Consider the following 27517-nt stretch of genomic DNA (forward strand, 5'->3'; position numbering starts at 1 on the left):
TTTTTTTGAGTTGGAGTCTCACTCTGTTGCCCAGACTGGAGTACAGTGGCCATTCCTGGCCACCGCAGCCTCTACCTGCTGGGCTCCAGCGATCCTTCCGCCTCAGCCTTCCCAGTAGCTGGAATTACAAGCATGCGCTACCATGCCCGGCTGATTTTTTGATTTATTGTAGAGATGAGGTCTCGCCAAGGTGCCCAGGCAGGTCTCGAACCCGCGGGCTCAGGCAATCCACTCACCTCAGCCTCCCAAAGCGTGGGATTACAGACTCAGCCACCGAGCCCTGCTTCACCCTATTCTTTCATGGTTGCTATAGCATATTTCTGTGTAAATATTATGTTTTTTGAAAATGTCTCAGCTGGTCTTGGCTGTTCAGCCTGCAATCCCAGCGCTTTGGGAGGCCAAGGTGAGTGGACTGCTTGAGCCCGCAGGTTCAAGACAAGTCTGGACAACTTGGCGGGACCTCATCTCTACAATAAATAAATAAATAAAAATTAGCCAGGTATGGTAGTGCACGCCTGTAGTTTCGCCTACTTAGAAGCCTGAGGTGGAAAGATTGCCAGAGCCTACCAGGTTGACACTGGAGTGGCCATGAGCGTGCTCCTGCACTCCAGCCTGGGCAACGGAATGAGACTCCAACTCAAAAAAGAAAATGTCTCCCAGCTGGGCATGGTGGCTCATGCCTATAATCTCAGCATTTTGGGAAGTGGAGATGAGAGGATTGCCTGAGTCAAGGGGTTCAAGACCAACGTGGGCAATTTGACAAGATCTTGTCTCTGCAATAAATAAAAAATAACCAGCATAGTGGCGCACGCCTGTGGTTCCAGCTATTTCGATGGCTGAGGTGGAAGGTTCCCCTGAGTCCAGCAGGTTGAGGCTGTGGTGGCTGTGAGCATGCCATTGCATTCCAGCCTAGGTGACAGAGTGAGACTTCTACTTACAAAATTAAATATTAAAAAAAAGTCTCCCCTTTTCCCTCTCTGTGTTTCTTGTTTTGCTAGTTATATTTCATATTGGAGGTTTTCTTCCAAGGTCTGACCCTTGACTGCCTGTTCATACTTAGAGCTGAGTTACTAAAGTTGTTTGGGAGTCCACTGTGCAGAGGCAAGACTTTCCAGCTTATTTTGCCACAGGTGGTGGGGTATCTACCAGTCTTTCTGGAGCATGTGCCAAGAGTCAGTCAGATTTCTCTGGACTTGTTCACTCTTCCCAGAGATGAATTAATCCTTAGACTCTTGCTTGGCGATGTCTGGACCAGGTGATAGTCTGGAGCAGGGCAGGGGATCTGGGGGCAGATTTTCATCTTGATTTAGTGCCAGTTTTCACCCTGTGCACCACCCTAACCCTCTGCTGTAGCCAAGTTGCCTAGTTGTTTTATTTATTTATTTATTTATTTATTATTATTATTTTTTTGAGTCAGAGTCTCACTCTGTCGCCCAGACTGGAATGCACTGGCCGCTCCCGGCCACCGCAGCCTCGACCTGCTGGGCTTCGGCGATCCTTCTTCCTCAGCCTTCCAAGTAGCTGGAACTACAGGCGCGCATTACCATACCCAGCTGATTTTTTGATTTATTGTAGAGATGAAGTCTCGCCTGCCCAGGCGGGTCTCGAACCCGCGGGCTCAGGCAATCCACTCACCTCAGCCTCCCAAAGGCGTGGGATTACAGGCTAAACCACCGAGCCCGGCTTATTTATGTATTTTTTATTTATTTATTTTTTGAGTTGGAGTCTCACTCTGTCGCCCTGACTGGAGTGCAGTGACACGCTCCCGGTCACCGCAGCCTTGACCTGCTGGGCTCTGGCGAAGCTTCCACCTCAGCCTTCCAAGTAACCAGAACTACTGGTGCGCCCTACCATGCCCAGCTAATTTTTGATATATTTTAGAGATGAGGTCTCCCCATGTTGCCCAGGCAGGTCTCGAACCCGCGGGCTCAGGCAATCCACTCTCCTCGGCCTTCAAAAGCACTGGGATTACAGGCTGAGCCACTGAGCCTGGCCTGTTTTTTTAAGTTCTTTGAGTAAGACTCTCACTCCGTCACCCAGATTGGAGTGCAGTGGCACACTCACGGCCACCGTAGCCTCAACATGCTGGACTCAGGTGAGCCCTCTGCCTCAGACTTCCAGTTAGCTGGAACCACAGGCACATGCCACCATGTCTGGCTAATTTTTTGATTTATTGTAGAGACGAAATCTTGCCGAGTTGCCCAGGTTGTTCTGAAACCCCTGGGCTCAGGCAGTCCTCTTTCCTCTGCTTTCCAAAGTGCTAGGATTACATGTGTGAGCCACTGTGCCTGGGGGTTGTTTTTTTCCTGGAGAATAAGCATCTGCAGCCTTCCAGGTAAGGGCTGGGATTTCGACAGCTGAGCCACAGCTCTGTTTCCAGCCTGTGAGTCACCTGCTTCTCATGGTGCCTGATCTTATCAAGCTCTGGGCTTCTTGGAATGGCTTGGCATCATTCTTGTTAGAATCTTCTTCTGATGTCACTTCAATTTCAACTCCTAGTCTCCTCAGTTGGTTGTTGTTTCCTAACTGCTTTCTATCTTCTGGAAACTTGGCAACCATCTCTTATTTACTGCTGTCTTCCCCTATTCTCTTTGTCTTTGTGCATTTTTGCCTTACTTTGTCTTTTTTATTTTTTTTTGAGTTGGAGTCTCACTCTGTCGCCCAGACTGGAGTGCAGTGGCCGCTCCCGGCCACCGCAGCCTCGCCTGCTGGGCTCTGGTGATCCTTCCGCCTCAGCCTTCCAAGGAGCTGGAACTACAGGCGCGCGCTACCACGCCTGGCTAATTTTTTATTTATTGGAGAGATGAGATCTCGCCAAGTTGCCCAGGCGGGTCTCGAACCTGCGGGCTCAGGCAATCCACTCACCTCAGCCTCCCAAAGGCGTGGGATTACAGGCTGAGCCACCGAGCCCGGCTTAATTTTTAATTAACTTAATTTTTGTCTAATTTTTTTTTTGAGTTGGAGTCTCTGTTGCCCTGGTTGTCGTGCAGTGGCATGCTCACAGCCACTGCAGTCTTGACCTGCTGGGCTCAACCTTCCAAGTAACAGGAACCACAGGCACTTGCCACCATGCCTGTCTGATTTTTTCATTTATTTTAGAGACATGGTCTTGCCATGTTACCCAGGTTGGTTTTGGATCTCTGAGCTCAGATAATTCTCTTGCCTCAGCCTCCTAAAGTGTTGGGATGACAGGCATGAGCCACTGTTCCTAGCCTTTGTTCTATCTTGGATCTTTTACTTCATTTTATTTTATTCTATATTTTTGAGTCGACGTTTCACTCTGTCATTCAGACTGGAGTGCAGTGGCACAGTCGTGGCTACTGCAACCTTGACTTGCAGGGTTTAAGTGATCCTTCCACCTCATCCTTCCAAGTAGCTAGAACCACAGGCATACGCCACCATGCCCGACTAATTTTTTTATTCGTCGTATAGGTGAGGTCTCACCAAGTTGTCCAGGCTGGTCTTGAACCCCTGAACTCAGGCCATCCTGTCACCTCCACCTGGCAAAGTGCTGGGATTACAGGCATGAGCAACCACGCCTGGCTTTTTTGTTTGAGTTGGAGTCTCACTCTGTCACCCAGACTGGAGTGCAGTGGCCGCTCCCGGCCACCGCAGCCTCAACCTGCTGGGCTCCGGCGATCCTTCCGCCTCAGGCTTCCAGTAGCTGGAACTATAGGCGTGCGCTACCACACCCGGCTAATTTTTTGATTTATTATAGAGATGAGGTCTCCCCAAGTTGCTCTGGCGGGTCTCGAACCCCCGGGCTCAGGCAATCCAATCACCTCGGCCTCCCAAAGCGTGGGATTACAGGCTGAGCCACTAAGCCCAGCTGCCTGGCTATTTTTAATCCTTTCTTTGTTATGGTCCTGGGAGGGGAAGGAGAGAAAATACCCGATGGTGAGTTTCCCCTGAAGTTTTGAAGGGTCTACTTTCAAAACTCAAACCTGAGTGTGTCATCTTTTGCGACTATCCTTGACACTTGGGTTGAAGACCCTGGCCTTTTTCCCCACATGGCCTGGTGACCTGGCAGATACCACCAGCCTTACCTTGAACCTCCATCATACTTGCTCACTCGGTGAGTTTTAGCCACTCTGTCTCCTTCCAGTTCCTCCCACACCATGAGCTCTTTTCTGGCAGCTCCCTGGTGCTTCCTTGTGCCTGGTGTGCAGCTAACGGGTCCACATCCTTCAGTTCTCAGTGTGGGTGTTGTTTCTGCTGAATTTCTCTGCCCTCTCTGACTGGATGGTTCTTGGTGACCCCTGAATTGTGCCCACACCTGTCTTCTGAGTAGTGTATCCTGTTGTAGCCAGAGGTAATGTCCATTTCCTCCACTAGATGGTACTCTCAATGGCAGCCAGCTGTCTTATTTATTGGTAGATCCCTAGTGCCTAGAGTAATGCCTGATGCAGTGGATGCTTCATATAAATATGTGAGCAAAAGAGTGAGTCTCACTATAGCTTGGTACACCCCTGACTCTGATCACAGGAATGGGAGGGTGTAGGGGGGTGTTTTGGGTCAGGCTCCCTAGATGGGAAACCTGAGACTCAGAGGTTCAGATAGATGGGACCTACTAAGGAAAGGCTCTCACTTGTAAGGGGAAGAATGGAAAAGAAGAGGGAAGCCAGGTACGGTGGCTCAAGCCGGTAATCCCAGCACTCTGGGAGGTGAAGGTGAGAGGACTGTCTGAGCGCAGGGGTTTGAAACCAGCCTGAGCAACGTGGCGAGACCTCATTTCTACAATAAATAAAACAATTATAGCTGTGCGTTGTGGCGTGCCCCTGTAGTTCCAGCTAGTTGGAAGGCTGAGGCAGAAGCATTGCCTGAGCCCAGCAGATGGAGGTTGCGATGACTGTGAGTGTGCCATTGCACTCCAGCCTGGCAACAGAGTGAGACTCCAACTCAAAAAAAAAAAAAGAATAGGGAAGGGGCCTAGGATGGGGTGTCAGGTAAAGTCTGGGCCTTGGTCTTGGCCTGTTACGAGACCAAGGGGCATGTGTGTGCCTGTGCACATGTGAGATGCATATGTATATGTGAGGCAGGGGCATGTGGGTTGGGTAGTTCCCAGACATTTTTGGAGTATGTCTTCTAAGGACTATTCTCAAGAGAAAGTCAGGTGGAAGCCCGTGGGCAGCCACACACACAGCAACTTCAGCTGGGTATGCTGTAGGTGCAGGTGATCTGGGTTTAACACCAAGAGCACCCCCAGCCCCACTCCCTTTTGGGTCAGTGCCGTGTCCTGAAGGCTTGGAGTGCACGTGATCAGAGAATCTCCTCTTAGACTGGGATCAGTCAAACTGTTCTCTGTTCACTTTTGACGGGGAGAGCACTCTGCCTGGAATCCCAGAGAAGGAAGTGCCCACTCATGTCATCATTATTGTTCTGCTGTAGCACTGTGCACTGCTACACGGCTATGCTGCCATATGAGTCTTTCCTGTCAGCTTCTATGGTTCCCTACTGCCCTGTACCTCTCAACTCCTGTACTGCTCTTGACTTCTTGCTTCTAGACTATTGTATGGGTTTTGTTTTGGTTTTGTTTATTTGAGTCATAGTCTCACTCTGTTGCCCAGGCAGGAGTGTGGTGGCAGGTTCACAACCACGACCTGCTGGGCTCAGGTGATCCTTCCACCTCAGCTTTCCAAGCAACTGGTACTATAGGTGTGCGCCACCATGCCCAGTAATTTTTTTTTTTTTTTTTGAGTTGGAGTCTCACTCTGTCGCCCAGACTGGAGTGCACTGGCTGCTCCCGGCCACCCCAGCCTCGACCTGCTGGACTCTGGTGATCCTTCCGCCTCAGCCTTCCAAGTAGCTGGAACTATAGACGTGTGCTACCACGCCTGGCTAATTTTTGATTTATTGTAGAGATGAGGTCTCGTCAAGTTGCCCGGGCGGGTCTTGAACCCGTGGGCTCAGGCAATTCACTCACCTTGGCCTCCCAAAGCACGGGATTACAGGCTAAGCCACTGAGCCCGACCTAAATTTTTTGATTATTGTTGAGATAGGTCTCACCATTGTGCCCAGGGTGGTCTTGAACTCCTGAGCTCAGGCAATCCTCCCGTTTCTACCTCTCAAAGTGCTGGGATTATAGGTGTGAGCTTCCGTACCTGACAATATGGTTTTATAGCATTGTGTGGCCCTGTCCTTCTATACCCCTCTAAATTACTATTTACCTCACTTTTGCTAAACTTATCTCTGCTTTGTACTAGTATATCACGGTATATGTGTCTCCTCATTGCATCTTCAGTAAGTGGTGGAGTATGAAGTAGTCTTCTGATTTTCCAGATAAAGATGCTGAGACTCAGAGCGGTGAACAATAGCAGACCCTCTACTCCCTGGTCACTTATTCTCTCTGGGAAGTAAACAGGGCTTGTGTTCAAGGTAAATGTGAGACTCAGACTGGAGTCAGCAACCAGTGGTTTGCTTAGGTCTCTATAGATGCAGAGTGGGCAGGGAAGGAGATGAGAGTTCCAAACACCCAACTTCGGTTTTATAATTTTTGCCTTAGCCTGAATGATATATATCACTGAGCCGTGTGAAAATACTCTGTAAATCAAAAAGGGCCAGAAGCATGTGAGACTTCATCTTAGAGCTGACAGAAACTTTAGAGCTCATCTGGTGAAACTCAGCTCAGGTGGGGTGAATGATGTACCTGGTGGCACACTGCCCTCAGAGCTGGGGTTCAAAGGCCCAACTCTTTCCCTTGCAGGACAGACAATGCTGTGAAGAATCACTGGAACTCTACTATCAAGAGGAAGGTGGACACGGGAGGCTTCCTGAGCGAGTCCAAAGACTGCAAGCCTCCCGTGTATTTGCTGCTGGAACTTGAGGACAAGGACGGCCACCAGAGTGCCCAGTCTACGGAATGCCAGGTGAGACAGCTGTCAGGGCAGCTCATCCTTTGGGCACGATTCGAATGGTTTGGTCTGATTTCACACTGATCCACCACCATCTCATTGAGCACCTTGTCTGCAGCTTTTCATTGATTTCTGCCAGAGTCTAAAACTGGACCATGTGTTTCTGGAGCCTTTCCTTGTGACTTCTGCACACAACTGGCACTTGTCTGCCCACACGTGAAGGATAAGAGAGCAAGCTAATATATAAAATTGAGAAGTAGTTGGCTGGGCATTGTGACTCAAGCCCGTAATCCCAGTACTTTGGAAGGCTGAGGCAAGAGGATTGCCTGAGTACAGGGATTTGAGACCAGCCTGGGCAACTTGGCGAGACCTTGTTTCTACAACAAATCAAAAAATTAGCCGGGCGTGGTGGCATGTGCCTGTGGTTCCAGGTACTTGGAAGGCAGAAGTGGAAGGATTGTCTGACCCCAGCAGGTGAAGATTGCTATGGCTGGGAGCGTGCCACCGCACTCTAGCCAGGGCAACAGAATGACACTCCAACTCAAAAAAAAAAAAAAAAAAATTAAAAAATAGAAATTTGAAGCAAATATAACAAAGTACTAAGATTTGCCGATGCTAGGTTTCACATTGATTTTCAATCTTTTCGATAGTCATTATCATCTTAGTAATTAAAAAAATATATTCTTGGCCGGGCTTGGTGGCTCAGCCTGTAATCCCGTGCCTTGGGAGGCTGAGGTGAGTGGATTGCCTGAGCCCATGGGTTCAAGACCCGCCTGGGCAACTTGGGAAGACCTCATCTCCACAATAAATCAAAAACTCAGCCTGGCATGGTAGCACGTGCCCGTATTTCCGGCTACTCGGAAGGCTGAGGCGGAAGGATCGCTGGAGCCCAGCAGGTCGGGGCTGCGGTGGCCGGGAGCGGCCACTGCACTCCAGTCTGGGCGACAGAGTGAGATTTTTTTTTTCCAACTCAAAAAATAAATAAATAAATAAATATATATATATATATTCATATTCTCTATTCCCCCCTTTTTTTTTGAGTTGAAATCACACTCTGTTGCCTTATTCCCTTTTCTTACTGACTAGTGGTAATTTGTTGACAGGTACAATTCTTTTATAATTCCCTGTTGGAGTGTTATGTAATGGTTTTGGCTCCATTTCTTGATTTTTTTATTTTTATTTTTTTCAACTTTAGAGGCCATCTCTTGATTCCCTAACAATAGCACACTTATACGCTGGGCATCGTGGCTGATACCTGTAATTCCAGCACTTTGGGAGGCAGAGGTGAGATGATTTGCTGAGCCCACGCTTTCGAGAGCAACCTGGGAAACATGGCAAGATCTCGTCTCTACAATAAATAATAAAAAAAATTTTAAAAATCAACCAGATGTGGTGGCCCACACCTATAGTTCCAGCTACTTGGAAGGCTGAAGTGGTAGGATCACCTGAACCCAGCAGATCGAGGCTGCAGTGACTGTGAGCGGCCACTGCAGTCCAGCCTGGGAGACATTGAGACTCCAACTCAAAGAAGAAACAAAACAAAACACACACTTACGGGGTAACATTCAAACAGTAGAGAAAGTTCTGAAATGAAAAGTAAAGCTTATTCCTCTAGTTCAGACTTTCATCATGTCCCTTAGCCAGAGTAGTCTTCTGACAATTTCTTAGTACATGTAAATAATGTGCTTTCAGCCTTTTATTTCTGATTGAAGAATAGGCGTCTGTTCCACAAAGAGAAACTGTAGGCGTCAGCAGACCCGGAGAAGTCTTTCAGCACCCAGCAGAGTATACGGGTCTTTCTCCCGTCTCTGAAAATCCTGCTTTGCTGAAAGTCAATTTGTTGACTTGGCTTTCATTCCTTGATGCTTTGTCAGAGTGTCTGGAGCACTGACTGTGCTAGGCCGGGCCCGAGACCCTGACCCTGACCCTGCATACAGGGAGTTGGGTCCATGTGTTGCTTTCAGCCTTACCCATTTCTCTCCGGCATCGTCTTTCTGATGTGTCATTTATTCAACTAGTTCCTTACTGATGAAGAAAAAGGTGGTTTCCAATTTTTTGTAATTAGAGACAAAACTTTAAGGATTGTCCTTGTCCAAATTGCTGCCCTTTTGTTCAGTTATTTCTTGAGAAATTCCTAGAAGTGGACAAACATATTAAAAATTAAACTAAGCCGAGCCAGACTCGGTGGCTCAGCCTGTAATCCCGCGCCTTTGGGAGGCTGAGGTGAGCGGATTGCCTGAGCCCGTGGGTTCGAGACCCGCCTGGGCAGCGAGACCTCATCTCTATAATAAATCAAAAAATCAGCCGGGCGTGGTAGCGCATGCCTGTAATTCCGGCTACTTGGAAGGCTGAGGCGGAAGGATCGCTGGAGAGGAGCCCAGCAGGTCAAGCCTGCGGTGGCCAGGAGCGGCCACTGCACTCCAGTCTAGGCGACAGAGTGAGACTCCAACTCAAAAAAAAAACAAAAAAAACAAATTAAACTAAGCCGGGCTCTGTGGCTCAGCCTGTAATCCCGCGCTTTTGGGAGGCTGAGGTGAGTGGATTGCCTGAACCCACGGGTTCGAGACTCGCCTGGGCAGGCGAGACCTCATCTTTACAATAAAATCAAAAAATTAGCCGGGCGTGGTAGCGCGCGCCTGTAATTCCGGCTACTCGGAAGGCTGGGAAGGCTGAGGTGGAAGGATCGCCCAAGCCCAGCAGGTCAAGGCTCGACAGAGTGAGACTCCAACTCAAAAAAAAAAAAAATAAACTAAACCTCATAATATTTTTTGTTAGACTGCCTGCTAGAAAAATTTTGCCTGGTAATGTGTGTGTGGGACCACCCCCAGTGTTCCCCACTCACTGATCAGTTGCCATTATAGATTTGTTTCCTGTGCTTCAGCACTAATACATGACCATCGTCAAAAGTAACTAACTGGGTAGAGCTGAACAGTGCAGAAGGTTGAACTGTTCATTTCAACTTCCAGAAAGAACCTTTTTTTTTTTTTTTTGAGTTGGAGTCTCACTCTGTTGCCTAGGCTGGAGTGCATTGGCACAGTCACAGTTGCCATATCCTTGACCTCCTGGGCTTAGGCAATCCTCCCACCTCAGCGTCCTGAGTAGCTAGGATAGCATGTGCATACCACTACATCTGGCTAATTATTTTATTTTTATTTTTTTTGAGTTGAAGTCTCACTCTGTCGCCCAGACTGGAGTGCAGTGGTCGCTCTCGGCCTCCGCAGCCTCGACCTGCTGGGCTCTGGCGATCCTAATTTTTGATTTATTGTAGAGATGAGGTCTCGCCAAGATGCCTAGGCGGGTCTCGTGGGCTCAGGCAATCCACTCACCTCGGCCTCTCAAAGTGCAGGATTACAGGCTGAGCCACCAAGCCCAGCTATTTTTATTTTTGTAAAGAAAAGGTCTCACTATGTTGCCCGGGCTGTCCTCAAACTCCTGGGCTCAAGTGATCCTCCTGCCTCAGCCTCCTAAGTAGCTGGGACTACAGATGTGTACCACCATACCTCACTAAATTACATTTTTTGTTAAGACAAGTTCTTGCTATGTTTGCCAGGCTGGTCTCAAACACCTGGTGCAAGTGATCCTCCTGTCTTAGCCCCCCAAAGCGCTGGGATTACAGTTGTGAGCCACGGTGCTTGGCTGATAACTTTTAAATAGTGTTTATAGCATTCCTCCATCCTTCATTATAGCAATTTTAAGTTTTTAATCAAACCTGTTCATCTTATCTCCTTTTCTTTTTTGCTTGAGTCACAAACCAATTTCATTCTGTTCACTTGACAACTATAGCAGTAATAGTTACCATTTAGGTTGGGGTTGGATGCTGTATATACTTTTGCTGATCTGCATAACATCCCTGCATAGTAAACCTTAGTGTCCTCATTCTAGAGGCCAGGAAATGAAAACCCAGAGGTCATACAGCTTGCCCAAGATGAGCTGATAAAAGGCAAAGCCCTGTCTGAATCCAGAGTCTGTGCACTCTTCCTGACCTCATTGTACCTCCTTTAACAGGCAGTCTTGCTCCTTGCTGTCCACGTGGCCTCTGTTAATCATATGTGCTGTTTTTTTTTCTTTCTTTTTTTTTTCCTGAGTTGGATTCCCACTGGGTTGCCTAGGGAGGCTCACAGCAACCCTAGTGATGAACTGCTGGGCTCCGGCAATCCTTCTGCCTCAGCCTTTCAAGAAGCCAGAACTATAGGCATGAGCTATCACACCTGGCTTTAAAAAAAATTTTTTCTTTTTTTTTTTGAGTTGGAGTCTCACTCTGTCGCCCATACTGGAGTGCAGTGGCCACTCCCAGCCACCGCAGCCTCGACCTGCTGGGCTCCGGCGATCCTTCCGCCTCAGCCTTCCAAGTAGCTGGAACTACAGGCGCGCGCTACCACGCCCGGCTAATTTTTGATTTATTGTAGAGATGAGGTCTTGCCAAGTTGCCCAGGTAGGTCTCGAACCCGTTAAAAAATTTTTATTGTAGAGATGATGTCTTGCCAAATTACCCAGGCTCGTCTCAAACCTGTGGTCTCAGGCAATACACTCGCCTCAGCCTCTCAAAGTGCTTGGATTATGAGCTGAGACACCGAGCCCGGCCATATGTGCTGTTTTCAAGGCTGCCCCGGGCCTGTAAGGTTCACATGCCATACTTGTTTCTAGGGATGCTGCCAGGAGAGCTATTGCTGCAAAGGATTTTCCTTAGTTTCTTTTTTTCTGTCACGAGTAGTATATCCATTTATTTTTCACACCTTCATTTTGGAATATTAGGCATTCAGAAACACTGCAAGAATAGTGCAGAAGGGTGGGTGCAGTAGCTCATGCCTATGGTCCCAGCATTTTGGGAGGCAGAGACAAGAGGATTACCTGAGCTTGGGGGTTCGAGACCAGCCTGAGCAACATGGCGAGACCTTGTCTTTACAATAAAATAAAAAGTTAGCTGGGTGTGGCGGCACATGCCTGTGGTTCTAGCTACTTGGAAGACTGGGGCAGAAGGAATGCCTGAGCCCAGCAGGTTGAGGCTATGGTGGCCGTGAGCGTGTCATTGCACTCCAGCCTTGGCGACAAGAGTGAGACTCTGACTCTAAAAAATAAAAAAATCCCAGCACTTTGGGAGGCCAAGATGGATGGATTGTTTGAGCACAGTAGTTTGAGACCAACCTCGGCAATATAATGAAACCTTGTCTCTACAAAAAAAAAAAAAAATCAAAAAATTAACTGATTGTGGTGAAGCACATCTGTAGTCCCAGCTACTCGGATGCTCAGATGGAAGGATTGCCTGAGCCCAGGAGGTCAAGGCTGCTGTGAGCTGTTATTATTGTGATCATGCCACCACAGTCCAGCCTGGGTGAGAGAGACCCTGATTCAAAAAGAAAAAAGTACAGAGAACTCTCATATACTTTTTGTGGTACTCATTCATTTTTAACATTTTTCCAAAGTTGCTTTATTTCCTTTCTATAGTACTTTCTTTCATCTGAGACATTTCAGAGTCAGTTACACATGTGAGGGGACCCAAAAAAACCCCTGATTTGTCACCTTCAGAGTACTATCCATTTGTTGCAATATACCTATCACAACACTTTTTCCACTGCTCAAAACAGTTTTTAAACTTGTCATTTTTTGTTTGTTTTTGTTTTTGGTTTTTTGAGTGGGAGTCTCACTTTGTCGCCCAGGCTGGAGTGCAGTGGCCGCTCCTGGCCACCACAGCCTCGACCTGCTGGGCTCCAGTGATCCTTCCGCCTCAGCCTTCCAAGTAGCTGGAACCACAGGCATGCGCTACCACGCCCGGCTAATTTTTTTGATTTTATTGTAGAGATGAGGTCTCGCCAAGTTGCCCAGGCGGGTCTCGAACCCGCGGGCTCAGGCAATCCACTCACCTCAGCCTCCCAAAGGCGCGGGATTACAGGCTGAGCCACCGAGCCTGGCTTGTTTTTGTTTTAAGTTGGAGTCTCACTCTGTCGCCCAGGCTGGAGTGCAGTGGCATGCTCATGGCCACCGTGGTCTCGTCCTGCTGGGCTCAGGCGATCCTTCCATCACTGCCTTCCAAGTAGCTGGAACTACAGGGGTGCACCACCACGCCTTGCTAATTTTTCGATTTATTGTAGAGATGAGGTCTCACCAAGTTGCCCAAGCTGGTCTGAAACCCATGAACTCAGGCAATCCTCTCACCTTGGCCTCCCAAAGTGCTGGGATTATAGGTGCGAGCCACTGGGACCTGCTTTTTTTTTTCAGTAGGAGTCTTAGTTGGTTGCCCAGGCTGAAGTGCAGTGGCATACTCATGACCACCACAGCTCACAGCTTTAACTTACTGGGCTCTGGTGATCCTTCTTCCTCAGCTTTCCAAGTAGCTTTAATTAACCACAGGTGCACAACACGACACCCAGCCAATTTTTCAATTTATTGTAGAGATGAGGTCTTGCCAAGTTGCCCATGGACTCAGGCAATCTTCTCGCCTCTGCCTCCCAAAGTGCTGAGATTACAGACGTGTGCTACTGCACCTGGCTTGAACTTGTCAATTTTGATGCCTTTTAGTGCTTCTGTCCTTTTTTTTGGTCTCACTTCTTCCTCATCAACAAAAGACTTTTGATCCAGGAAACCAAAAAGAGTCGCTCTGGGCAAGATTGGGTGAATAGGGAGGTTGGGGTATGGGGGTCATGCTTTTTGGTCAAAAACTGCTGAACACTCAGTGCAGTGTGAGCAGGTATGCTTTTAAATCACCTGTAATGAAATGGGCAAACACAGTGAAAGAATTAAAAAAAAAAATCAATGAAGCCAAATGCAATCTCTTACAGTGCCTAGCTGGCACACTGATGCTGATGGGCTCCTAGAATACTAACCTAGTGGGGAAAGCCTGTGTGTGCTACAAGGGGCCTGCCCTCTAAAAGATAATTCCAGTTTTTGGGCACCCTCCTCGTCCCGTGTGCCTCTTTACTCCTTAATTCTTCACTGTGTGTTTCCCAAGAACAAGGCCATTTAATTACATAGCCTCGGTATGGTTATGTCCAATTCAGGGCATTTAACTTTGATTCAGTCTGTCTTACCTACAGTCTGTTTTTCATTCTTTTCTTGCCCATGATCTGGTCTAGTACCAGGCATGTCATTTAATTGTCCTCTTTTGTCAGTTTTTCTTAGTCTCCAGACACTGATATTTTTGAAGTGTGTGGTATGACTATTTTATAGAATTGTCTCTCAATTTGTGTTCATCATTTTGAGTTTGTTCTTCAGATTAGAAAATATAGTTTATTTAAAAAGTAAATTAGAGAGAAGCGATTAGCCTCCCCAAGGTAAGGAAGGGGGTCAAAACCAGGAAACACGGCAAGAGCAATAGATCAGAGAGCAGATGGCCACATCAGAGTCTGGTGAGGCAATGGCCTTGAGTTTTATTTATTTATTTATTTGAGTTGGAGTCTCACTCCTTCACCCAGACTGGAGTGCAGTGGCACACTCACAGCCACCCCAGTGTTGACCAGCTGAACTCCGAAAATCCTTCAGGCTCAGGCTTCCAAGTAGCCAGAACTACAGGCGTGCGCTGTTACGCCCGGCTGATTTTTTTATCTATATTTTTTTATTTTTTATTTTTGAGTTGGGGTCTCACTCTCACCCAGACTGGAGTGCAGTGGCACGTTCCCGGCCACTGCAGCCTCGACCTGCTGGGCTTCAGCGATACTTCTGCCTCGGCCTTCCAAGTAGCTGCAACTACAGGCGAGTGCTACCACGCTGAACTAATTTTTTGATTTATTGTAGAGATGAGGTCTCACCAACTTGCCCAGGCGCGTCTTGAACCTGCAAGCTCAGGCAATTCTCTCACCTCAGCCTCCCAAAGCGCTGGGATTACAGGCTGAGCCACCAAGCCAGGCTTGATTTTTTAAAAATTTATTGTAGAGATGAAGTCTTGCCAAATTTTCAGGGCTGATTTTGAACCCGTGGACTCAGGCAATCCACTCGCTTCAGCCTCCCATAGTGCTGGGACTACAGGCTACCAAGCCCAGCCGGCCTTGAGTTTTATATTATTAAAGTCAGATTGTGTTTCTGTGGGGCTTTTTTGTTTGTGTTTGAGGCAGCGTCTCATTCTGTCACTGGAGTACAGTGGCATGCTCACAGCCACTGCAGCCTCGAGCTGCTTGCTTAAGCGATGCTTCTGCCTCAGCCTTCAAATAGCTGGAACTATAGGTGCGCGCTGCCATGCCTGGTAATTTTTTGATTTATTGTAGAGATGAGGTCTTACTAAGTTACCTAGGCTGGTCTTGAACCCCTGGACTTAGGCAATTCTCTCGTCTTGGCCTCCCAGAGTATTAGGATTATAGACTTGAGCCACTGGGCCTGGCGTTTTTATTGTTTCTGAGTCGAGGTCTCACTTTGTCACCCAGGGTGCAGTGCAGTGGCATGTTCATGGCTTGCTGCAGCCTCAAATCTCCCGGACTCAGGTGATCCTTCTGCCTCATCTTCCTGAGTAACTGGGACTACAGGCTCGTGCCACCATGCCTTGCTAATTTCTCTGTAGATATGAGATCTTACTATTTTGCCTTGCCTGGTCTTAAACTTCTGGGTTCAAGTGGTCCTCCTGTTTTGGACTCCAAAAGTGTTGGGATTTGGGGCTACTGTGCTTAGCCTCGGGTTATGTGGTATGTTTGTTTGTTTGGTTTTTGTCTTTTGTTTTTTTGGGTTTTTTTGAGTTGGAGTCTCACTCTCTCGCCCAGACTGGAGTGCAGTGGCTGCTCCCGGCCACCGCAGCCTCGACCTGCTGGGCTCTGGTGATCCTTCTGCCTCAGCCTTCCAAGTAGCTGGAACTACAGGCGCGCGCTACCACGCCCAGCTAATTTTTTTAAAAATTTATTGTAGAGATGAGGTCTCGCCTGCCCATGCGGGTCTCGAACCCATGGGCTCAGGCAGTCCACTCACCTTAGCTTCCCAAAGGCATGGGATTACAGGCTGAGCCACCGAACCCGGCTTGGTTTTTGTTTTTTTTGAGTAGGATTCTAACTCTATCACCCAGGCTGGTGTGCAGTGATACACTCAGAACCACCGCAGCCTTGACCTGCTGGGTTCAGGTGATCCTTCTGTCTCAGCCGTCCAAGTAGCTGGAACCACAGGCAATGCGCCACCACGCCCGGCTGATTTTTTTTTTTTTTTTTTTTTGAGTTGGAGTCTCACTCTGTCACCCAGACTGGAGTGCAGTGGCTGCTCCCGGCCACCGCAGCCTCGACCTGCTGGGCTCTGGCGATCCTTCCGCCTCAGCCTTCCAAGTAGCCGGAATTATAGGCATGTGCTACCACGCCTGGCTGATTTTTTTGATTTATTGTAGAGGTGAGGTCTCGCTGCCCAGACTGAACCCGTGGGCTCAGGCAGTCCACTCATCTCAGCCTCCCAAAGGCGCGGGATTACAGGCTGAGCCACCGAACCTGGCTTGCTTTTTGTTTTTTTTGAGTAGGATTCTAACTCTGTCACCCAGGCTGGTGTGCAGTGACACACTCACAACCACCGTAGCCTTGACCTGCTGGGCTCAGGTGATTCTTCTGCCTCAGCCTTCCAAGTAGCTGGAACCATAGGCATGTGCCACCTGGCTGATTTTTTTTTTTTATTTATTGTGGAGACTAGATCTTGCCATGTTGCTCAGGCTGGTCTTGAACCCCTGAGCTCAGGTAATCCTCTCGCCTCCGCCTAGGATTACAGACATGAGTCACTGCACCCACCACTTTATATGTTTTAACTGGAAACTACTCTGTAGTCTGTATCTCATAACAAAAAATCTGAATGGGGTGCCCTTGTGTCATCAGGGAAGTCTTGTAACCAGCTGGCCCCCCGTGTCTGCTGCTGTGAAGGAGGAGGAAAGCAGTGAGGAGGAGGCGATGGCAGCCTCCACTTCGAGGGAGCAGGTGCCTGTCTCCGCGGAGCTGGATGGAGCATGGACACCAGAGCCCTTGGAGGAGTTCCCAAAGCGTGAGGACCAGGAGGGTTCTCCGCCAGAGATAAGCTTGCCCTACAAGTGGGTGGTGGAGGCAGCAAACCTCCTCATCCCAGCTGTGGGCTCTGGCCTCTCTGAAGCCCTGGATTTGATTGAGTCGGTATGTTGGGCACAGCACTTCACAGTGGGCACAGAGCAGCCATCAGGGAGTCCCTCTTTCACGGGCCCCGTCCCTCTGCTCACTCCATCATGCTGTTAAAGGGACACACCAAGGCAGCCATCATGTAGTCCCCACCCTCAGGGATCTCCTAGTGTGAACTGCAGGAATATGCGGAGCAGCCTCTGGCCCTTCTATATAGCACAGGGTGGGGCAGGAGGGCTGCCCAGAGGAGGTGCATTTGCACAGAGTCCTCTAGGTTGAGGGGAGGGCATGGTGTTGGTGACACCACACCTGATGGAATCTCCCTGGAGGGGCCCCAGGAAGTTCTGGGGTCTGGCACTGTGTCTGGAGGGGTGAGTGGTTCTGGTTGCTGTGGCTACTGTACTGGCTGTGGCTCTCTGGAGAGAGTGTCGTGCTCTGACACCCCCAGCACCTAGCTACATCAGCCAGCCCTTACCCTGCACTACATAGAGTGGGTTTTAGGAAGTGATCGGCAGGAGGCTTGGTAATGGGGTAAAGAGTTCTGTGTGAGGTACCCACATGCAACTTCCCACTTGAGCCTCCCCACCCCTTGAACATCTAAATGCCAGGCTCTCAGTTTAGTGTACAGTCTGCATGGTATCCTGTGAGAAGTGTCCTTTCTATGTTCTGTGGATGAGACTGAGGCTCAGAGAGGTCAAGTCATGTACCCAAGGTTGCACAGCGAGTAGGCTTAATGGTGTCAGTTTTGATGCTGTGCTCTCACCGTCACCTGGTGAGGGGTTGGATAACGTCATCTCCAGAGGGGACCTGCTCAGGTCCTCTTTCTGGGTCTCACCTTTTGGCCCTAGCATCTGGCACCAAGTGCAGGGTCTGTCTGTGGTCCCCACTCCACCTACAAGGAATTTCAGAGCAACTTTAGATGTGGATCGGGTGTGTTCATCGATTTTCACCATTTCCCCTCTGCCCCTGTGTGCCATCCCCACTCTGGGTCCTGAGGAGAGCGTGGAGATGAGAGCTGGCCTCTCTATGCCTGGCGCCGTTGGCACACAACAGCGTTTATCTCCCTTCATCCTCAGATTGTTCTGTATTTCATTCCACTTGACAGATATAGCTCACTTTTTTTTTTAATTGGAATCTCACTCTGTCACCCAGGCTGGAGTGCAGTGACATACTCACGGCCACCACAGTCTTGACCTACTGGGTTCTGGTGATCCTTCTGTCTCTGCCTTCCAAGTAGCTGGAATTATAGGCACATGCCACCACGGCCAGCCAATTTTTTGATTTATTGTACAGATGAGGTCTCATCATGTTGCCCAAGCTAGTCTCAAACCCGTGAATTTAGGCAATCCTCTCGCCTCTGCCTCCTGAAGTGCTGGGATACAGATGTGAGTCACTGCACCAATACAGCTCACGTCTAGAGAGCCCCTACTGTATGCCAGGCCCAATTCTTAATTAGTAATTACAGTATGTAACATTTGAGTGCCTGCCATGTACCAGGCCTATTACCTGCTCCCTAGCGTATGTGCTCTTAGTCTGTTAACAACCCGTTAAGTCAATGGTGGGCTTATCACCAGTGAGTTATCCCAAGTTCAGAGGTTAGGAGACTTGTCCAGTGTCTCTCACAGTTGGTGACTGCCTGGTAACCCCAGTTACCAGGCCTCCTGCCTGTCATCTCCTAAAACCCACTCTATACCATGCAGACTCTGCTGTCCAGCTCAGAGCTCAGGCTCTTTCCATGGTGGCCTTCAGTGTCCGTTGGGGGAATTATAGCCTTTGCAGAAATTCTGCTGGCAGTCTTGCAGCGTCCACCCCAGGCGATCTTTGTCAGATGTGCTTCTGGCCTATCAGATACCATCAGTGCTGGGGCCTCCTTGAGGTTGGGGTATGGACCTGCGTTCAGCCTTGCCCCAAGCTGGCCTTCTCCCTGAGGAGTGAACTACTCAGGTTCGTGCAGGTCCCAGGACCAGAAATCTCCACTAGGGTCTGGGTCTACTCATGGACAAAGTGTGGACCCCTCTGTCTCCAGAAGGCTTTTAGCTCATGTGCTGGGTAAAGTGGGGAGACCTGGAGTGATGGTTAGTTTGTTCTTAGATATTTAGTGACTTCAGGCAGATTGCACCCCCTGGGGCCCAGCTTCCTTGGTGTGAAAGTGGGGAAAGTAATGCTTCCTTCACAGGACTGTTGTGGGGATTGCAAGTAGCTTTTGTGAAGTGCCCCAAGGAAGCCTCCATGATGGGCATACATCCCATTCACTGCTCTATATTGTGATGTAGAAAAAACGCTCTGAAAACATGAACACACAGGCACAGAAAACTCTGAGGAAATGTAGGGAATTTTAGTGATTGGTCTTGGGCTCATACTTGACTTCTACCTTTTCCTTTAAGGAATACGTCCTCTTGTGTTGAAAGCAGAGTCATGAAAGTTCTTCCTCTCCTCCCTTTCTGGGTAGGACCCTGATGCTTGGTGTGACCTGAGTAAATTTGACCTCCCTGAGGAACCGTCTGCGGAGGGCAGTGTCAGCAGCAGCCCCGTGCAGCCCCAAACATCACATCAGCAGCAGGCTCTGCCACCCCGTCAGCCCGCCGCCCCGGTGCCCACCGTGACCGAGTACCGCCTGGATGGCCACACCATCTCAGACCTGAGCCGGAGCAGCCGGGGCGAGCTGATCCCCATCTCCCCGAGCACTGAGGTTGGGTGTTCCGGCATCGGCACACCGCCCTCGGTGCTCAAGCGGCAAAAGAAGAGGCGCGTGGCTTTGTCTCCTGTGACAGAGAACAGCTCCAGTCTGTCCTTCCTGGACTCGTGCAACAGCCTCACCCCCAAGAGCACACCTGTCAAGACCCTGCCCTTCTCGCCTTCCCAGGTGGGTAGATTCCACTCTGGCAGCTTTCTGGGTTTGGTTTACAGGTACCCTGTGCTCAGTGCTGGCGACACAAGTATGAGCAAAATCAGACCTGGCCCCTCCTCATGGAGCTTATGCTCGGGTGGGAAGACTAGTTAATTAAAGAAGACCCCAAAAATGTGTTAAATGGCTTATGGTGCTACACATTCATCTACTCTGGTGGAGTGGGGCGTGGCATGGTCTAGGAAGACTTCCCATGAAGAGGAGGAATTGCTTGAGCTGAGCAAATAGGTGATAACTTGATACCATCACCATGCCCTGTGCTTTTTTGTCTTTTTGGAGTTGGAGTCTCACTCTGTCACCCAGGCTGGAGTGCAGTAGCACACTCAACGACCACCCCAATGTCAACCTGCCGGGCTCTGGTGATCTTCCACCTCAGCATTCCAAGTAGCTGGAACTACAGGCGCGTACTACCATGCCTGGCTAATTTTTTATTGATTGTAGAGATGAAGTCTCGCCAAATTGCCTGGGCTAGTCTCAAACCCTCAGGCCCAGACAATCTACTCGTCTCGGCCTCCCAAAGTGCTGGGATTACAGGCTGAGCCACCGAGCCTGGACCCCTGTGCTTTTATAAGTCAGTTCAGAGCCAGTATTAGCTGGAAGTGATGGCTCATGCCTACAGTTCAAGCTACTTGAGAGACTGAGGCAGGAGAGTTCACTTGAGCCCATGAGTTAGACCTTGAGTAACATAGTGAGACTAAGAAACATAAAAGTAGCTAGTTTTCTTTCTTGGGCAGTGACAGGAAGGGCTTGGCATGTTGCTTGCTTAACAGTCCTTTTTTTTTTTTTCCTGAGTCAAAGTCTCACTCTTGCCCAGACTGGAGTGCAGTGGCACGCTCACGGCCACCACATCCTCAACTTGCTAGGCTCAGGCAATCCTTCCACCTCAGTCTTCCAGATAGCTGGAACTACAGGCGTGTGCCACCACGCCCAGCTATTTTTTTTTTTTTTAATTTATTGTAGAGACAAGGTCTAACCATTTTGCCCAGGCTGGTCTTTAACCTCTGGACTCAGGGAATCCTCTTACCTTAGCCTCCCAAAGTGTAGGAATTACAGGCTTGAGCCACTGCGCCCAGCCAAAAATTCATTTTTGAACACCTACTTCATAGTAGATCAATCAGCACTGGGGGAGCAGAGATAAAGGTGATACTGCCCTGCCCTTGAAGACGTGGCCAGGACTGGGACAGGCTTGTCTTCAATTCACCAGAATGGAGTGTGGAAGTGCTGTGGTGATCAAAGTGGTGAAGTCACTGAGAGCTTCCACCTTCTGTGTGCGGCCTCCAGGGGCATCCTGTCTCCCTCCCCTAGGGATTGGGGAGGCACTTGGGCTTCCTGAAGAGGTGTCTGCACTGGGTCTTCTCAATCACCTGGAACAGCGGCACAGACAGGGAGGGCAGAGTGTTGGTGTGAAGTCCAGAACCTGAAGTGATGGCGGGGGCAGTGGAGACTTCAGGTTGCCGGTCTCACTGGGTCTGCTCCTCCTGGAAGGCTGTGGGAGGGAGTGAGGCCTAGTGGTGGCACAGAGTAGGAGGCCACCCTGTCATCACAGTTCTTGAAACACCATCACATCGTGGCCAGTGGTGTTTCGAGAGAGGTCTGTATCAATTTGCTCAGGTCTCTGTGACAAAGTACCACAGGCTGGGTGGCTTAGGCAACAGAAATGGAGCAGCCTTGGTTTCTTCTGAGGTCCCTCTTCTTGACTTGCCTCTCCTTCTGTCTTCATGTGGTTCTTTGTTATCTGTCTGTGTCCTGATCTGTTACCTTCTTTTTTTTGAGTTGGAATCTCTGTCGCTCAGGTCAGAGTGCAGTGACACGGTCATGGCTCATCTTAGCCTCAACCTCCTGGACTCAGGTGATCCTTCTTCCTCAGTCTCCCAAGTAGGCTGGGATTATAGGCATGCACCACAATGCCCAGATAACTTTTGGATTTTTTGTAGAAACAAGGTCTCATTATTTTGCCTAGGCTGGTCTCAAACTCCTGAGCTCAAGCAATCCTCCCATCTCAGGCTCCCAAAGTGCTAGTATTACAGGTGTGAGCCACTAGCCCAGCTGTTATCTCCTTTTTTTTTAGTCAGAGTCTCACTCTATCGCCCAGGCTGAAGTGCAGTGGCATGCCCGTGGCCTCCACTGCAGCCTTAACCTGTTGGGCTCAGGTGATCCTTCTTTTTTTTTTTTTTGAGTTGGAGTCTCACTCTGTCACCCAGACTGGAGTGCAGTGGCCGCTCCTGGCTACCACATCCCCAACCTGCTGGGCTCCGACAATCCTTCCGCCTCAGCCTTCCAAGTAGCAGGAGCTACAGGCGTGCACTACCACACCTGGCTAATTTTTTTGATTTATTGTAGAGATGGGGTCTCGAACCTGCGGGCTCAGGCAGTCCACTCACCTCAGCCTCCCAAAGCCGCAGGATTACAGACTGAGCCACCGAGCCTGGCTCAGGTGATCCTTCCACCTCAGCCTTCCAAGTAGCTGGAACTACAGGTGTGCGCTACTACGCCCGGCTAATTTTTGATTTATTGTAGAGATGAGGTCTCTCCAAGTTGCCCAGGCTGATCTCGAACCTGTGGGCTCAGGCAGTCCACTTGCCTCGGCCTCCCAAATTGCTGGAATTATAGGCAAATTGGCCTATCTCTTTTAAAACCTCTTATAATGATGCCAGTTATTGGATTAGGGGTCAACCTAATGACTTCATTTTAACTTAATTACCTCTTTAAAAGCCTTGTCTCCAAATACATCCCCGTTCCAAGGTTCCTGGGAATTAGGACTTCCACACATGAATTTGAGAGGGACACAGTTACACAGTTCAGACAGTAACATGCTTTGAATGAGGGCTGCTGGCTGGAGAGGGAAGATAGCAGAACTCTGAGCGGTCCAAACAGCAGCCCAGGACGATGGGGTATGGTGGCCTGAGGGTTGCAGTTGGGCAGGGTTTGGTAACAGCACCTTCAGGCCAGGGAGGGAGGAGAGGATGGTACTTCAGAAAATGGGTGCTTGCTGAGATCTGGACTTGAGTCTTTCCTCTAGACTCAAGAACCTAATTCTTGGTTTTCTTATCTGTAAAAGTAAGAAAGTAACAGTGCCTGTTTCAGGATTTGCAAAAAATGAGTGAAATCATTTATATAAAGTTGTTAGCACTGCATGAGAAGGTGCTCTCAATAGTAGCTTCCCTTTTACCATCATGCCCCGTGCCTTCAGAAGACAACCCAGAGTTAGTTTTAGCTGGGCATGATGGTCTACATTTGTAGTTTCAGCTGTTTATAGGAGGCTGATGCAGGAGAATCGCTTGAGCCCAGGAAATCATGGTCAGCCTGGGCACATAGCAAGTCTTCCCATCATAGATAGATAGATAGTTAGGTAGATAAATAGATAGGGTAGTTGTATTTTTTTACTTTTTTGAATTAGAGTCTTACTCTGTCACCCAGACTGGAGTGCAATGGCATATTATGACTCACCACAGCCTCAACCTGGGCTCAGGTGGTCCTTCTAACCTAGCCTCCTGAGTAGCTGGGACTACAGTCATGCACCGCCCAGCCTTTTTTTCTTTTCTTTTTTTTAATTTAAAAAAAAAATGTCTCACTATGTTGTCCAGGCTGGTCTTAAACTTCTCGGCCTCCCACAGTGCTTGGATGACAATGTGAGCCACTGTGTTTGGCCTAGTTTTATTTCTTTTGAAAAGGAGCTGCAGTCCTGCAGTCCTCTCTCTTTGCCTCAGTTACCCTGTCATGAGCACACTAGGGTCGGTATTGTGGAGGAGCTTGAGGCCCCATCAGGCAAGCATCAACTGGGTAAATTGTATAAATAGTTTTGAGGAAGGAAATCTCAGAATGAGATCACAAGTATTGTAAGGCTAAATATCCTCCAGCTGGCTCAAGAATGGCTTACAGTCAAAGGCAAACATCAACCAATCAGAACTACCTCATTTGCATGGCAGGAACCCAAATACATGTTGGGGATCCTAAAACTCACCTTAACCGAAGAGAGGGCCAGACTCCACTGGGAAGAACCTCAGACCACTGCCTCTTTGCAGCAGACAGCCGACAGTTGACACTCTCACTGTGGTCCTGCCTGCCTGTTGTGCCCTTCACAACGTATCTTTCCTTTAATTAATCTACCTTTCCTGGTTCATAACTATGTTGGTGAGTACTTTCACCCCCAACGACTCCGGCCATACCATGCCTAGTCTGCCACACACAGCAGGTATGGCAAGTTAGGATTGGGACAATGAAAAGCCCAGAGGTCTACATGAACTGCCTGGTGGGTTCCTGTCATTTATCTGTCTGTGCTGGTTCTTGTTCTCCAGTACCCAACAGTGTCGGAGAGCAGACTTGGAGGAGGAGGAGTTTAAGGTCTTTCCTCCTGCCCCCTCAGGTCTCCGGAATTCACATGTAGGTCGTCATTTTGTCTTGTTTCCTCCCTCTTCCCTGGCAGTTTCTGAACTTCTGGAACAAACAGGACACACTGGAGCTAGAGAGCCCCTCGCTGACGTCCACCCCAGTATGCAGCCAGAAGGTGGTGGTCACCACACCCCTGCACCGGGACAAGACACCCCTGCACCAGAAACATGCTGCGTGAGTGCTATACCACCCACCACCCCCTCCCCCAGCAGTGGTCAACCTGTGGACCCCAGGACCACTGATGAGACCACTGATGTGGGGAGGAACACCCTTAGAGAAACAGCTAGAGTCTGTTTCATGAAAGCATTCTCCCTTCTAGCCACCATGAGCCATCATTTTTATCAGTTACAGTCTAGATCTCCACCTTTGCTTTTCTTCATTTTTATTTTTAAATTTTTTTACATTTTTGAGTTGGAGTCTTACTCTTGTCGCTCAGGCTGGAGTGCAGTAGCACGTTCACTGCCACCGCAACCTCGACCTGCTGGGCTTAGGCGATCCTTCCATCTCAGCCTTCCAAGTAGCTGGAACTACAGACACATCCCACCACACCTGGCTACTTTTTGTGATTTATCATAGAGACAAGGTCTCACCAAGTTGCCCAGGCTGGTCTCTAATCCCCGGGCTCAGGCAATCCTCTTGCCTCAGCCTCCCAAAGTGCTGGGATTGTAGGTTAAGTCACTGCACCCAGCCTTCATTTTTATTTTTTAACTTAATAACTTTCTATCTCAAGAACAGAAAGAGTCCAAATTGCCCCAAAGCGTAATCTCTCCCTCCTTTTAAGTTTTGAACGCAACTCCATTGTGTTTGAGTAGCCTTGCTCACTCTCTCCTTTGGGAGCGGATTTTGTATCCCCGACTCTCCAGCTTGTGGAACACAGAGTTTCCCACCTTGAAATCTGTATAAGTTGCTTTCACAATGAGTTTATTGTGAAAATAACTCAGAATAAAGATTCTGAATTCTAGGTAGAGAGAGTTGTTAATTGTCACTCTGCTTACTACATGGGCTGTAAGAGAAGCATTGCTGTTATTTCACCATTAAATTACATGATTCAGGAATTTGTTCCGGAATTTTTGCTCTCATAGTGAATGATACATGATTTCAGGAAAGATTTATGAATCTCTTGGTCAAAAATCAGTTTCTAAACAGTTGTTCCAAAGTATAACAGAGACAGGTTTTGTGAGAAATTATTCTCCATTCAGCCAGAATCCTGGACTTCACATCTAAGCCTTTAAACTGAGCTCCAGCTTTCTCTCTTCCTTCTCACCCAAGCCCCTTATCTGCTGCTTCTCTCCTCCTCTCCTCTTCCTCTCTTCTACAGCAGAAAACATTGCTGGTGCTCTTCAGTCCTCTCTATATTCATATTTCCATCTGGTTCCTTCTTTCTGAAGGTCATTCTTTACTGTTATAGTGCTTTAAAGATGTTCTCCAGCTGGGCTCGGTGGCTCAGCCTGTAATCCCGCGCCTTTGGGAGGCTGAGGTGAGTGAATTGCCTGAGCCCGTGGGTTTGAAACCTGCCTGGGCAGCGAGACCTCATCTCTACAATAAACAAAAAAATCAGCCCGGTGTGGTAGCGCATGCCTGTACTTCCGGCTACTCGGAAGGCTGAGGCGGAAGGATCGCTGGAGCCCAGCAGACGAGGCTGCGGTGGCCAGGAGTGGCCACTGCACTCCAGTCTGGGCGACAGAGTGAGACTCCAACTATAAAAAAAAAAAAGATATTCTCCTGTCTTCTGGCTGGTACTTTTTCATTATCAGGTTTTGAATAATTTCGGTTATAATGTCCCTTGATATGTTTTTGTTTGTTTCTTGTGCTTGGAGGATTGAGCTTATAAGTCTTCAAGTCCTTAATATTTTCTTCTGCTATTTATTTTTATTTGTTTAGTCAGAGTCTTACTTTGTCACCCAGGCTGTAGTGCAGTGGCCTGATCATGGCTCACTGCAGCCTCAAACTGCTGGATTCAAGGATCCCTCTGCCTCAGCCTCCTGAGTAGCTGGGACTATAGGCACACGCCACCACACCTGGTTAATTTTTTGGATTTGTTGTTGTTGTTGAGATAGTCTTGCTATGTTGCCTAGGCTGGTCTCAAACTCATGGACTCAAGCATTTCTCCTACCTTGACCTCCCAGAGTGCTGGGATTATAGGAGTGAGCCACTGTGCCTCTGCTTTTTTTTTTTTCTTGAAGCTGTGGTGTACAATTCAGGGTTAGGTATGCAAATGTACATTATGCAGATAACCCTTATTGATGAGGTGTGCCCTTCCCTCCCCTGGCAGTTTCCCTCAACTTCCAATCCCACCCCCCCCACCATCTGCTATTTTTATTTTTTATTTTTTTTTGAGTTGGAGTCTCACTCTGTCGCCCAGACTGGAGTGCAGTGGCACGCTCCCAGATACTGCAGCCTCGACCTGAAGGGCTCAGGCAATCCTCCCACCTCAGCCTTCCAAGTAGTCGGAACTACAAGCGCACCTACCACGCCCGGCTAACTTTATTTATTGTAGAGATGAGGTCTTGCCAAGTTGCCTGGGTGGGTCTCGAACCTGCAGGTTCAGGCAGTCTATTCACCTCGGCCTCCCAAAGTGCTGGGATTACAGACTAAGCCACCAAGCCCGCCTCCATCTGCTGTCTTTAATCTGCTGTTATCCCATCTAGCACAGTTTTTCATCTCAGGTATTGTAATTTTTACCTTTAAAGTTCATTTTGGATCTATCACGCCCATCTCTACTTAAACTTTGGTTTTTGTTTTTGTTTTTGTTTTTGAATTGTAGTCTCACTCTGTCACCCAGACTGGAGTGCAGTGGCCGCTCCCAGTCACCGCAGCCTCGACCTGCTGGGCTCTGGCGATCCTTCCGCCTCAGCCTTCCAAGTAGCTGAGGCGTGCGCACAGGCGTGCGCTACCACGCCTGGCTAGTTTTTGATTTATTGTAGAGATGAGGTCTCACCAAGTTGCCCAGGCGGGTCTCAAACCCGCGGGCTCAAGCAATCCACTCACCTCAGCCTTCCAAGGCGCAGGATTACAGGCTGAGCCACCGAGCCGGCTCTATTTAACTTTGTAAATGTCCTTCCTTGTTTGCTAATTTGCGCATATATGTCAGTTCTGGGTTCATCTTAATTGATGGATTTTTCTTCGCTCTTTTTTTTTTTTAATTTTTTGAGTTAGGTTCTCACTGTTGGCCAGGCTGGAGTGCAGTGGCACAGTCACAGCTCACCACAGCTTCTACCTCCTGGGCTCAGGCGATCCTTCTGCCTCAACCTCTCAAGTAGCTGGTACTATATACGTGTGTCACCGTGCCAGGCTGATTTTTTTATTTGTTGTAGAGATGAGGTCTCGCCAATTTGCGCGGGCTGGTC

General features: G+C 48.8%; 1 protein-coding gene across 1 annotated transcript in view; it reads left to right on the plus strand.

Annotated features, from left to right (window-relative positions):
- Positions 1-27517, plus strand: part of MYBL2 (MYB proto-oncogene like 2) — a gene marked incomplete at its 5' end in the record, with an annotated part of 46096 nt that overhangs the window by 10913 nt on the left and 7666 nt on the right. Inside the window, 4 exons of the mRNA XM_008065520.1 lie at positions 6704-6866; positions 16607-16894; positions 19326-19739; positions 24205-24344. Coding sequence (XP_008063711.1) covers positions 6704-6866; positions 16607-16894; positions 19326-19739; positions 24205-24344 — 1005 coding nt within the window. The remainder of the gene's footprint in view (positions 1-6703; positions 6867-16606; positions 16895-19325; positions 19740-24204; positions 24345-27517) is intronic.

The sequence above is a fragment of the Carlito syrichta genome, unplaced genomic scaffold, assembly GCF_000164805.1.
Source record: "Carlito syrichta isolate Samal-C Ts95f unplaced genomic scaffold, Tarsius_syrichta-2.0.1 Scaffold308593, whole genome shotgun sequence".
Classification (NCBI taxonomy): Eukaryota; Metazoa; Chordata; class Mammalia; order Primates; family Tarsiidae; genus Carlito; species Carlito syrichta.